This window comes from Oncorhynchus clarkii, chromosome 3 (genome assembly GCF_045791955.1).
Source record: "Oncorhynchus clarkii lewisi isolate Uvic-CL-2024 chromosome 3, UVic_Ocla_1.0, whole genome shotgun sequence".
In the NCBI taxonomy this organism is placed as follows: domain Eukaryota; kingdom Metazoa; phylum Chordata; class Actinopteri; order Salmoniformes; family Salmonidae; genus Oncorhynchus; species Oncorhynchus clarkii.
In genome coordinates, this window is record NC_092149.1 from 77214970 (window position 1) to 77228277 (window position 13308).

The 13308-nt window shown below is 43.0% G+C and overlaps 1 protein-coding gene across 1 annotated transcript in view; it reads right to left on the minus strand.

Moving 5' to 3' along the window:
* Positions 1-10482, minus strand: part of LOC139406149 (phospholipid-transporting ATPase IH-like) — a 77646-nt gene extending 67164 nt beyond the window's left edge. The window contains exon 1 of the mRNA XM_071148634.1: positions 10162-10482. Coding sequence (XP_071004735.1) covers positions 10162-10200 — 39 coding nt within the window. The 5' untranslated portion in view covers positions 10201-10482. The remainder of the gene's footprint in view (positions 1-10161) is intronic.
* Between the last annotated feature and the right edge of the window lie 2826 nt (positions 10483-13308).

The window sequence follows — 13308 nt, forward strand, 5'->3', positions numbered from 1 at the left end:
GCCTACCCGTGCAGTCATGAGTGAACAGGGAGTACAGGAGGGGACTGAGCACGCACCCCTGAGGGGCCCCTGTGTTGAGGATCAGCGTGGCGGATGTGTTGTTACCTACCCTTACCACCAATTATGCCTCCTGTCTCAGCCTCCAGTATTTATGCTGCAGTAGTTTATGTGTCGGGGGGCTTGGGTCAGTTTGTTATATCTGGAGTACTTCTCCTGTCCTATTCGGTGTCCTGTGTGAATCTAAGTGTGCGTTCTCTAATTCTCTCCTTCTCTCTTTCTTTCTCTCTCGCGGAGGACCTGAGCCCTAGGACCATGCCCCAGGACTAACTGACATGATGACTCCTTGCTGTCCCCAGTCCACCTGGCCGTGCTGCTGCTCCAGTTTCAACTGTTCTGCCTTATTATTATTCGACCATGCTGGTCATTTATGAACATTTGAACATCTTGGCCATGTTCTGTTATAATCTCCACCCGGCACAGCCAGAAGAGAACTGGCCACCCCACATAGCCTGGTTCCTCTCTAGGTTTCTTCCTAGGTTTTGGCCTTTCTAGGGAGTTTTTCCTAGCCACCGTGCTTCTACACCTGCATTGCTTGCTGTTTGGGGTTTTAGGCTGGGTTTCTGTACAGCACTTTGAGATATCAGCTGATGTACGAAGGGCTATTTAAATAAATTTGATTTGATTTTGATTTGATTTTGGGGCGGCCCGTCAGGAAGTCCAGGATCCAGTTGCAGAGGGAGGTGTTTAGTCCCAGGGTCATTAGCTTATTGATGAGCTTTCAGGGCACTATGGTGTTGAACGCTGAGTCGATGTAGTCAATGAACAGCATTCTCACATAGGTATTCCCTTTGTCCAGGTGGGAAAGGGCAGTGTGGAGTGCAATAGAGATTGCATCATCTGTGGATCTATTGGGGCGCTATGCAAATTGGAGTGTGTCTAGGGTTTCTGGGATGATGGTGTTGATGTGAGCCATGACCAGCCTTTCAAAGCACTTCATGGCTACAGACGGGTTGGTAGTCATTTAGGCAAGTTGCCTTAGTGTTCTTCGTTCTTCGACTCACTAGCCGGCTACCAGCCAGTTACTCAACCGTGCACCTTAGAGGCTGCTGCCCTATGTACTGTACGTAGACATGGTATCACTGGTCACTTTAATAATGAAACACTAGTCACTTTAATAATGTTTACATACTGTTTTACTAATTTCATATGTATATACTGTATTCTATTGTATTTTAGTCGATGCCACTTCGACATTGCTAGTCCTAATATTTATACATTTGTTAATTCCATTCTTTTACTTTTAGATTTGTGTATCTGTGTCCGTGTCCCGCTGTGTCCCGCTGTCCATCTCCCGCTTTATTGGCATGGGAAATATATGCTTACATTGCCAAAGCAAGTAAAATAGACAATAAACAAAAAGTGAACAGCATCCCCCCCTCTCCAGCACTCCTCCACACACACACACACACACACACACACACACACACACACACACACACACACACACGCATTTAGACACTTACACACACAACACACAGAACATGCTAACACGCACTTAGACACTTACACACACACTAACCCACACAACACACAGCACATGCTAACACGCACTTAGACACTTACACACACACTAACCCACACAACACACACACGCTAACACGTACTTAGACACTTACACACACACACACAACACACACTAACATGCACTTAGACACACACTAACACCCATGTAAAAAGAGGCCATGCCACGTAGCATTACACACACTAAGTGACATCTACTCAAACGATCAATTTCACACACTGTCAAGCACCCATTCCCACCACCATCAAGCATCCATTCCCACCACCGTCAAGCACCCATTCCCACCACCGTCAAGCATCCATTCCCACCACCGTCAAGCATCCATTCCCACCACCGTCAAGCATCCATTCCCACCACCGTCAAGCACCCATTCCCACCACCGTCAAGCATCCATTCCCACCACCGTCAAGCATCCATTCCCACCACCGTCAAGCATCCATTCCCACCACCGTCAAGCATCCATTCCCACCACCGTCAAGCATCCATTCCCACCACCGTCAAGCATCCATTCCCACCACCGTCAAGCATCCATTCCCACCACCGTCAAGCATCCATTCCCACCACCGTCAAGCATCCATTCCCACCACCATCAAGCATCCATTCCCACCACCGTCAAGCATCCATTCCCACCACCGGCTCAGTTGAAACCCTAAACCAGTTATTTAAGGTTGGAACCGTAGGGGTTCGTTTAACAGAAAAGAACAAGAAGAGGCTATAATTGAGATGGCTGTTCTGGAAATAGACATAATTAGCAATACATTATCTTACTGTTTTCCTTCTTTAGTAGTCTGGAGGGAGAGGTGCATGAACGTACACACACGCAGAGAATTTCCACTCATAGCTCATGTTATCTCAGGTATTCACAGGATAGAGTTAGGGTGCCAGCATGGGAGGGTTAAAATTAACAACAAAAAAAGCTGTGCATCAGTGGCGTGTTTTTATGGATGCCAAGGGAAGACAGGTATCCCCCCCCCCAAAAAATGACAGGAAAAATATAAAAAATACAATTATTTAACTTTTGTCTCTCTGTGTTTTATCATTTTCCTTAAATTCGGAAGAGGCTAAATGTATCTCACAAAAGCAAGCAAAAGAGTGCCCCTCTGTCACTCTACTTGTACTCCATCTATCTGATGCCGTCTGGTTCAAACTAGAGGTCGACCGATTAATCGGAATGGCCAATTAATTAGGGCCGATTTCAAGTTTTCATAACAATCGGAAATCTGTATTTTTGGGCACTGATTTTCTTATACCTTTATTTTACTAGGCAAGTCTGTTAAGAACACATTCTTATTTTCAATGACGGCCTAGGAACGGTGGGTTAACTGCCTTGATCAGGGGCAGAACAACAGATTTTCACCTTGTCAGCTCGGGGATCCGATCTTGCAACCTTACAGTTGACTAGTCCAACGCTATAACCACCTGCCTCTCGTTGCACTCCACGCGGAGCCTGCCTGTTACGCGAATGCAGTAAGCCAAGATAAGTTGCTAGCTAGCATTAAACTTATCTTACAAAAAACAATCAATCAATCATAATCACTAGTTAACTACACATGGTTGATGATATTACTAGTTTATCTAGCGTGTACTGCATTGCATATAATCGATGCAACGCTGGGGGATGATTTAACAAAAGCACATTTACGAAAAAAGCACAATCGTTGGACGACTGTACCTAACCATAAAGACCAATGCCTTTCTTAAAATCAATACACAGAAGTATATATTTTTAAACATGCATATTTAGCTAAAATAAATCCAGGTTAGCAGGCAATATTAACAAGGTGAAATTGTGTCACTTCTCTTACGTTCATTGCACGCAGAGTCAGGGTATATGCAACAGTTTGGGCAGCCTGGCTCATTGCAAACTAATTTGCCAGAATTTTACGTAATTATGACATAACATTGAAGGTTGTGCAATATAACAAGAATATTTAGACTTAGGGATGCCACCCGTTAGATAAAATATAGAACGGTTCCGTATTTCACTGAAATAATAAAAGTATTGTTTTCGAAATGATAGTTTCCGGATTCGACTATATTAATGACCAAAGCCTCGTATTTCTGTGTGTTATGTTATCATTAAGTCTATGATTTGATAGAGAAGTCTGACTGAGCGGTGGTATGCAGCAGCAGGCTCGTAAGCATTCATTCAAACAGCACTTTTGTGCGTTTTGCCAGCAGCTCTTCGCAAGCACAGCGCTGTTTATGACTTCAAGTCATAAATCGGTATCGGCTTTGTTTGGTCCTCCAATAATCGGTATCGGTATCGGCGTTGAAAAATCATAATCGGTCAATCTCTAGTCCGAACAAGTATGACATTGTTACCGCCTGTAGCATTGAAGGCAAGGGAAGCCAGCGAGCATCTGGCCTCCCTTGATAAAAAAATATAAAAAAATGTGCCAATCAGCATTGAGCTAAACTGAGCGAGCTCAACTGTGAATGATCCTGACGCACCAAAAAATAAGTGTCAAGGGAAGCCAGCTTGGATTTGGAGTGACTCCTATCAAACTCATTGAGAACATACGTCACTGACAGAAACACTTGAATTGTTGCATCTCGTTGTGTTGTTGTCGTCTGGTGGCTAGCCAGCTAGCCAAAATGGTCCCTTTCCTATATTAGACATGGATGGAGATAGGGATTTGGACTTGTGGTTTTACTTAATTCTCCATACTGGCCTATGATTATAACAGCGATTCTGATCCAACCATTAATTCTTACATTGTTCTGCCCCTGAACTGAGAGGACGGAAGTTTAATATATAGCTAGATGTAGAAGGCTAATGTTAACTAGCTAACATTGCCAATGAATGGAAGTTAGGCTAGCGAGCAAACATTTTAGCCAGGTAGCCAAAGACAACAAATAAAAGTGTGTACTGTATGACAGAGTGATAGACTGTTTCGTCAACATGAAAGAGAGGATGGCATTGGTGTTTCTCTACAAGTCGGTTGAGTCAACATGTTTTTCTACTTGTACAAACGCGTGTGCACACACAGAAATCACAACCATGGACAGCCACATATTTAACTTACGTTGATTGGACTAAATTGTTTTTTGGTATCTTTTAATTGTCGCTGTATTAAACTAAGCAGAGGTGATTTGATGATTTTGAAATGTTGAAGTTGAAATGGTGCTGGAATAGTGGAGGCAGCTCCTGTTTTCTTTGTGACTTGCTATAACTCTCTGTGATTCTAAATCAATAGTTGTTTAGTGGTCTGAAAATATTAACTTGCTTGACCATGCTGTAGGGCAGTTACAGTACATGCAGTATGCTGTGTAGACTTCACTGGACAGAGGTTGCTATCTTATTTTGTGACACAACAAAGGTGTGGTTGAATATATTCTGTGATCTGCCGTTAGGCCTTCAATATCACAGTCACAAGGCATATTAACTAACAGGTTATATAGAAAACAACGCAATTATCACAACGCATAGATTGTAATATAGCTTTTTTGGGGGGGGGGGGGGGGACTTCCCCATTGATTGTACCCATGCACCGCTACTCCAGTGCACCACACACACAGTCATGTGATGATGTGACATAATGCTGCTTTGAGGTCTGTGTGAATTTGCTAAGAGACACATCCAGCTGGATGCTCCACACACATTTGATAAGACACAGGATTCCCAGGAGCACCTTGGGCAGTGGCAGTAGCTGAGCACATAAGTCCATAACAACACTAGAACAACATGAAGAAGTCATCAAGACATAGTAAACACCTTTAGCCCACCTTTCAACACCAGTCGGAAGTGCATACCTGTAGCCTAGAAGATCAAGAGAGTGGAAAGAGTGTATGGCCACTTCAACTTCATGTTGCCATGGTGATACAGAGATGAGCGGGGAGGGAGGGAGGGAGAGTGAGGGATGAGATGTGATCTGAGTGGCCTCCTCTACTCCTCTCGATAGTGAATCTGATTTCCCCTGACAATACACCCAGCAGGGCATCAGTCAAGCACCTATCTACACACAGAAACACACACAGCAGCTCCAGGAGGACCAAGGTTGCCTTCGCTTTCTGTAGATCACTACAACCTAACAGGTTTCAGAGACCTGAGAGAAGCAGACGGAGAAAGATATACACATCCTACAAGACAATTAGAGAGATTCCCAGTGCAGGCATATTGATTAGAGAGATTCCCAGTTCAGGCAGATTGATTAGAGAGATTCCCAGTGCAGGCAGATTGATTAGAGAGATTCCCCGTGCAGGCAGATTGATTAGAGAGATTCCCAGTGCCAGCAGATTGATTCCCCGTGCAGGCAGATTGATTAGAGAGATTCCCAGTGCAGGCAGATTGATTAGAGAGATTCCCAGTGCCGGCAGATTGATTAGAGAGAGTCCCAGTGCATGCAGAATGATTAGAGAGATTCCCAGTGCAGGCAGATTGAAATAAAGATGGTATTCCACGTCCAGAGAACTATAGATACAACCTCTCTTGTCATCTTATCATCACCCAGTGCCTGGGCTTACCTCCACTATACCCGCACCATATCATACCCCTGTCTGCGCATTATGCTCTGAATATATTCTACCATGCCCAGAAATCTGCTCCTTTTATTCTTTGTCCCCAACGCTCTAGGCGACCAGTTTTGATAGCCTTTAGCCGCACCCTCATACTACTCCTCCTCTGTTCCGCGGGTGATGTGGAGGTAAACCTAGGCCCTGCATGTCCCCAGGCACCCTAATTTGTTGACTTCTGTGATCGAAAAAGCCTTGGTTTCATGCATGTCAACATCAGAAGCCTCCTCCCTAAGTTTGTTTTACTCACTGCTTTAGCACACTCTGCCAACCCTGATGTCCTTGCCGTGTCTGAATCCTGGCTTAGGAAGGCCACCAAAAATTCTGAGATTTCCATACCCAACTATAACATTTTCCGTCAATATAGAACTGCCAAAGGGGGAGGAGTTGCAGTCTACTGCAGAGATAGCCTGCAAAGTAATATCATACTTTCCAGGTCCATACCAAAACAGTTCGAACTTCTAATTTTAAAAATGACTCTCTCCAGAAATAAGTCTCTCACTGTTGCCGCCTGCTACCGACCCCCCTCAGCTCCCAGCTGTGCCCTGGACACCATTTGTGAATTGATCGCAACCCCATCTAGCTTCAGAGTTTGTTCTGTTAGGTGACCTAAACTGGGATATGCTTAACACCCCGGCAGTCCTACAATCTAATCAAGATGCCCTCAATCTCACACAAATCATCAAGGAACCCACCAGGTACAACCCTAAATCTGTAAACAAGGGCACCCTCATAGATGTTATCCTGACCAACTGGCCCTCCAAATACACCTCCGCTGTCTTCAACCAGGATCTCAGCGATCACTGCCTCATTGCCTGTATCCGCTACGGGTCGCAGTCAGACGACCACCCCTCATCACTGTCAAACGCTCCCTAAAACACTTCTGCGAGCAGGCCTTTCTAATTGACCTGGCCCGGGTATCCTGGAAGGATATTGACCTCATCCCGTCAGTTGAGGATGCCTGGTCATTCTTTAAAAGTAACTTCCTCACCATCTTAGATAAGCATGCTCCGTTCAAAAAATGCAGAACTAAGAACAGATATAGCCCTTGTTTCACTCCAGACCTCACTGCCCTCGACCAGCACAAAAACATCCCATCCTGTGGCGGACTGCAATAGCATCGAATTGTCCCCGCGATATGCAACTGTTCAGGGAAGTCATGAACCAATACACGCAGTCAGTCAGGAAAGCAAAGGCCAGCTTCTTCAAGCAGAAAAAGGAAAAGCCAGCAACCTTCCCGCTAGCCATGATTGGCTGAGATAATGAGTGGGCTGGACATGCCGAGAGATTAATTTGGATTGGTCTGCCATATAGCACGCTTCTGTCTATTTGACCTGGTCAGTATGTCTAGGTAATCCTGTTAATCCACGTTAAAACAATGTATTGTGTATTAAAATTGCATAAGTGTTGCAATTGTCTACACCCAGAGTTTTGAAATCAGTGGAATTTGAGTATGATAGCTAAGGAGATGGAGAAAACACCTGTCTCTGGATTACATCTTCAAACTAAGGGCAACCATGGCATCCGACAGGAGACGCATCCATCCATGAATTATGTATACGGGTAAGATAGCTACATTTTCAGATATTACACATTTCTAATTTAAACAGAAATAGCCATTTGCTTGGCTAGCTATAGCCCAATGTTAGCTAGCTAACATTGAACATGGTTGGTTAGCTACCTGCAGATTCATGAAGGGTGGTAACATCACAGTTCACTGTTTACCTAGCTAGCTAGCTACATGTCTTAACAAAAGACTCCACTATGCAAGTAACCATTTTGGGTGCACTCGTAAATTCAGTCTGGCCATCTACTCAGATTTCAGAGCACTCACGTCTGAGTGTGCCAGAGCTCTGAATAACTGATGAATTTACGAACGCCCAACAACTGTTGAATATGGCCGGTGTCAGTAAACGTCGGCAAAATAGTGTAATTAAATTGTTGCCAGCAACACAGTTACAGTCACCAACGCTCTGGATAAAATGGTTAGAGTGGGGTGTTCTCTCATTATGTGTCTGAAAGTAGCTAGCAAGCTAGCCAACGTTAGCCAGTTAGTTTGAGTGCTTGACTGCCGTTGTGAGGTCAGAACGTTCGGAACAACCCTACTCATTGGCCAGAGAGTCCGGTATGCGCTCTGAAAAGTCCGAGAGCGACATGTTTTGAATTTACGAACGGACAATCTGACAGCACAGTTGCAGTCAACAAAGCTCTGGATAACATAACAGCCTAACCAGTTTTGCTAGTGGGAGTAATGTTCAGTGAGCTGTTCTGTCATTTGTGTCTGGAAGTAGCTAGCAAGTTAGCAGTCAAGCACACAAGCTGTTGTTAGGACAGAACTCTCCGATCAACCCTTAAGGAGATGGGTGGGGCTAAGGCTTAATTAAGAGGGTGTGTACGATGCTGAATGGGTGTAGACAAAGAAGGGCTCTCCAATAGTAGTACCAAAATATTCTATGGCCATTTTCTCAAGTGAGTTTACAAGTTTATTAACTTTAAAAGCAAAATTACTTTCCCATTGTTCCTCAACTGTAGTGTATGATACACCCTTTTGTAGCCCTGAGTCTCTACTTTTATCCAATGTAAAAAACACAATTTCAAATTTTGCTACATAAGACCGAATTGAGCCGGTCGGTCGCATATGGGTTGTATTAACAATGGTGTTTGTTCTTCATTGGTTTACCTTTTATTGTGGCAACAGGTCACAAATATTGCTGCTGTGATGGCACACTGTGGTATTTCACCCAGTAGATATGGGAGTTTATCAAAATTGGATTTGTTTTAGAATTCTTCGTGGGTCTGTGTAATCTGAGGGAAATATGTCTCTCTAATGTGGTCATTCATTTGGCAGGAGGTTAGGAAGTGCAGCTCAATTTCCACCTCATTTTGTGGGCAGTGTGCACATAGCCTGTCTTCTCTTGAGAGCCAGGTCTGCCTACGGTGGCCTTTCTCAATAGCAAGGCTATGCTCACTGAGTCTGTACATAGCTTTTGTTCATTTTGGGTTCACATAATTCAGGTATTCTGCCACTCTGTTAAGTGCCAAAAAGCATTCCAGTTTTCTCTGTTTTTCGTTTAAAAAAAAATTATGTGTCAAGTAATCTCTCTCTCTAGAAAGGCAGTTAACCCATTGTTCCCCGGGCACCGATGACGTGAATGTCGATTAAGGCAGCCCCCCGCACCTCTCTGATTAAATGCTGAAGACGCATTTCAATTGAATGCATTCAGTTGGCCTCTTTCTCTTTCGGTATCTATATTTTTCTCTCGCCCTTTTAGTTGGTCTCTTTGGTAACGCTTACTAATAACTGTCAATCATAAGCCATTAGAAATACTTTTACACTCTTTACCATGTCTCACTGTGTGTGTGTGTGTGTGTGTGTGTGTGTGTGTGTGTGTGTGTGTGTGTGTGTGTGTGTGTGTGTGTGTGTGTGTGTGTGTGTGTGTGTGGTAAGAGTGAGAGAGAAATGACTGTGTGTGTGTGTGTGTGTGTGTGTGTGTGTGTGTGTGTGTGTGTGTGTGTGTGTGTGGTAAGAGTGAGAGAGAAATTACTTGCAGTGTTTCTTTCTTGTCCTGCCCCAACACACCTGATTGAAGATAGTGCAGTTTGATTAGACAGTTAGATCAGGTGTGTTGTTGCTGGCCTCTGGGAATGAACGAACAAGAACCTATAAAGCGTGTTCTTCAAAAGCAGAATAAATGGACCAGCCAAGTTGATCTGTATTCCTATTCCACACACTCTTCCAATGCATCCGTCTGGACCTTTCTGGCACATTCGACATTCAGCTCGAAAACGGCTACCGGATGACATGTTATGGTTACCGGAGCCTGGCGAGAGCTCGTAAATGGACTGCCGTTTAGGTGTGACAACCCTTTGATCACATGTTTGTCATCAAACATTAACAATCCCCCGACTCAAACAACTGGAAAAAATTACCTACAAAACCCACGTCCCTGTTTCAACAAGTCAACATTGTTACATTGTAACAAATATGTAACAGAATGCCAGTTGCAGATGATGTTACTGGAATGCAACGCAAACATACTGGCGTTTATCGATCCGCTACTTACGTATCTACTGATGAGATTCCGTAGTACGCTAAAATCCATCCTTTTGACAGCTCCCCACCAGCTATTCTTTACTGTCCAATTTCCTTCCAGTTTCCTTGGATATTTACCGACGCTACCTAATGTTCATCTCTCTTCCGGTATACATCGTTCACAAGCACTGTCTCTCCATCTATATGAGCGTGAGAAAGCAGTGGTCTTTCAGTCGGCTGTTCTGATTTCCATGTCATCCTTTCATGTTTGCGCTTTGGACAGCCATGCAGCTGTTAAATGTGACTGTACTGCTATCCTTGATTCATAGTTTCCAGAATGTCCCTTTTCACAACGAATAAACGTTTGCAAAACGGATCATTGCAAGGACTTTTGGACAGCTTATTTTCACCTCTTCCATTGGTTGTTTTTTCCAAGAGTGCGTTTATCTTCTTGTCCTTCTAGAAATCTCCTTTCACATCAGTCTTTCCCCCCAGTCCCGCTGCCTTTTCGATCTGTTATGGTTCTTCCATCTGGAGGGAGAAAATGCGAAAGGTGCATTGCTCCCAACGTCAGAATGCTATGCTGCGCCTGCGTATTGAAATTGTTCTCGCCATGCACAGCCTGGTAACATAGGCTAGACGTAACATAGTAAATGTATCCTAGCTTCTCAGAATGAGTATGATATGTTACGTTTTGGTGTTTGTAACCTTCAAGCAAAAACGAAAGGAAGGTGGATGTTTAAGGGGGTTCATCATTGACAACTTTACATAATTAGCAACTTTGCTACTACTTATTACTTTTTAATAAGTAGTAGCAGAATTTGTTTTTAACTAACGTGTCTAGTAAAATAAAGGTTAAATAAAATAAAAACATAAAAAAGTTTATGAAATAAATGAAATACTGTAAGCTTGTTCACTCAGGTTCCCTATATGTAATATTAGGTTTTGGATGAAGATCTGACAAAATTCAGTATAAAAAATATGCAAAAGTAGAGAAAATTAGAAAGGGGGCTAACACTTTCTCATGTTATATATATAGTTTTACGTTTAAAGGTTTAATGTCGCCTGCACAAGTACAGTGTAATGACTTTTTTGAAACTCAAAACTCAACAATGCAATAATCAATAACGATGTAATACTAGAAAAAAAACACTAGAAATAAAAATAATATGAAGAACACAATAAGTAAGTAAGTACTACTACAGTTGAAATCGGAAGTTTACATACACCTTAGCAAAATACATTTAAACTCAGTTTTTCACAATTCCTGACATTAGTATTTGGTAGCATTGCCTTTAAATTGTTTAACTTGGGTCAAACGTTTCGGTTAGCCTTCCACAAGCTTCCCACAATAAGATTTCGGGCCATTCGTCCTGACAGAGCTGGTATAACTGAGACAGGTTTGTAGGCCTCCTTGCTCGCACACGCTTTTTCAGTTCTGCCCACAGATTTTCCATAGGATTGAGGTCAGGGCTTTGTGATGGCCACTCCAATACCTTGACTTTGTTGTCCGCCATTTTGCCACAACTTTGGAAGTATGCTTGGTTTCATTGTCCATTTGGAAGACCCATTTGCGACCAAGCATTAACTGATGTCTTGAGATGTTTCTTCAATATATCCACATAATGTTCCTACCTCATGAAGCCATCTATTTTGTGAAGTGCACCAGACCCTCCTGCAGCAAAGAACGCCCACAACATGATGTTGCCAACCCCGTGCTTCATAGTTGGGATGGTGTTCTTCGGCTTGCAAGCATCCCCCTTTTTCCTCCAAACATAACGATGGTCATTATGGCCAAACAGTTGGCCATTTTTGTTTCATCAGACCAGAGGAAATTTCTCCAAAAAGTTAGATCTGTCCCCATGTGCAATTGCAAACCGTAGTCTGGCTTTTTTATGGCGGTTTTGGAGCAGTTGCTTCTTCCTTGCTGAGCGTCCATTCAGGTTATGTCAATATAGCACTCGTTTTACTGTGGATATAGATACTATTGTACCTGTTTCCTCCAGCATCTTCACAAGGTCCTTTGCAGTTGTTCTGTGATTGATTTGCACTTTTCGAACCAAAGTACGTTCATCTCTAGGAGATAGAGCGCGTCTCCTTCCTGAGCAGTATGACGGCTGTGTGGTCCCATGGTGTTTATACTTGTATTGTTTGTACAGATGAATGTGGTACCTTCAGGCATTTGGAAATTGCTCCCAAGGATGAACCAGTCTTGTGGAGGTCTAAAAAAAAATTTCTGAGGACTTGGCTGATTTATTTTGATTTTCCCATGATGTCAAGCAAAGAGGCACTGAGTTTGAAGGTAGGCATTGAAATACATCCACAGGTACACCTTCAATTGACTCAAATAGTGTCAATTAGCCTATCAATATTGTGTAATATTGGCTAAGGTGTATGTAAACTTCCGACTTCAACTGTAAATATATTAAACTGTAAATATATATATATATATATATAGAGAGAGAGCGAGAGAGCGAAAGAGCGAGAGAGAGAGAGAGAGAGAGAGAGAGAGAGAGAGAGAGAGAGAGAGAGAGAGAGAGAGAGAGAGAATCTTGACAGCCTGAGTCTTGACATAACATTTTGACTTCGGGGATTGCTCAGAGGGTTAACAAGAGCTCATCTCTTCCATTAGACCCACGACTTTGTACAGTGCCTTGCGAAAGTATTCAGCCCCCTTGAACTTTGCGACCTTTTGCCACATTTCAGGCTTCAAACATAAAGATATAAAACTGTATTTTTTTGTGAAGAATCAACAACAAGTGGGACACAATCATGAAGTGGAACGACATTTATTGGATATTTCAAACTTTTTTAACAAATCAAAAACTGAAAAATTGGGCGTGCAAAATTATTCAGCCCCTTTACTTTCAGTGCAGCAAACTCTCTCCAGAAGTTCAGTGAGGATCTCTGAATGATCCAATGTTGACCTAAATGAATAATGATGATAAATACAATCCACCTGTGTGTAATCAAGTCTCCGTATAAATGCACCTGCACTGTGATAGTCTCAGAGGTCCGTTAAAAGCGCAGAGAGCATCATGAAGAACAAGGAACACACCAGGCAGGTCCGAGATACTGTTGTGAAGAAGTTTAAAGCCGGATTTGGATACAAAAAGATTTCCCAAGCTTTAAACATCCCAAGGAGCACTGTGCAAGCGATAATATTGAAATGGAAGGA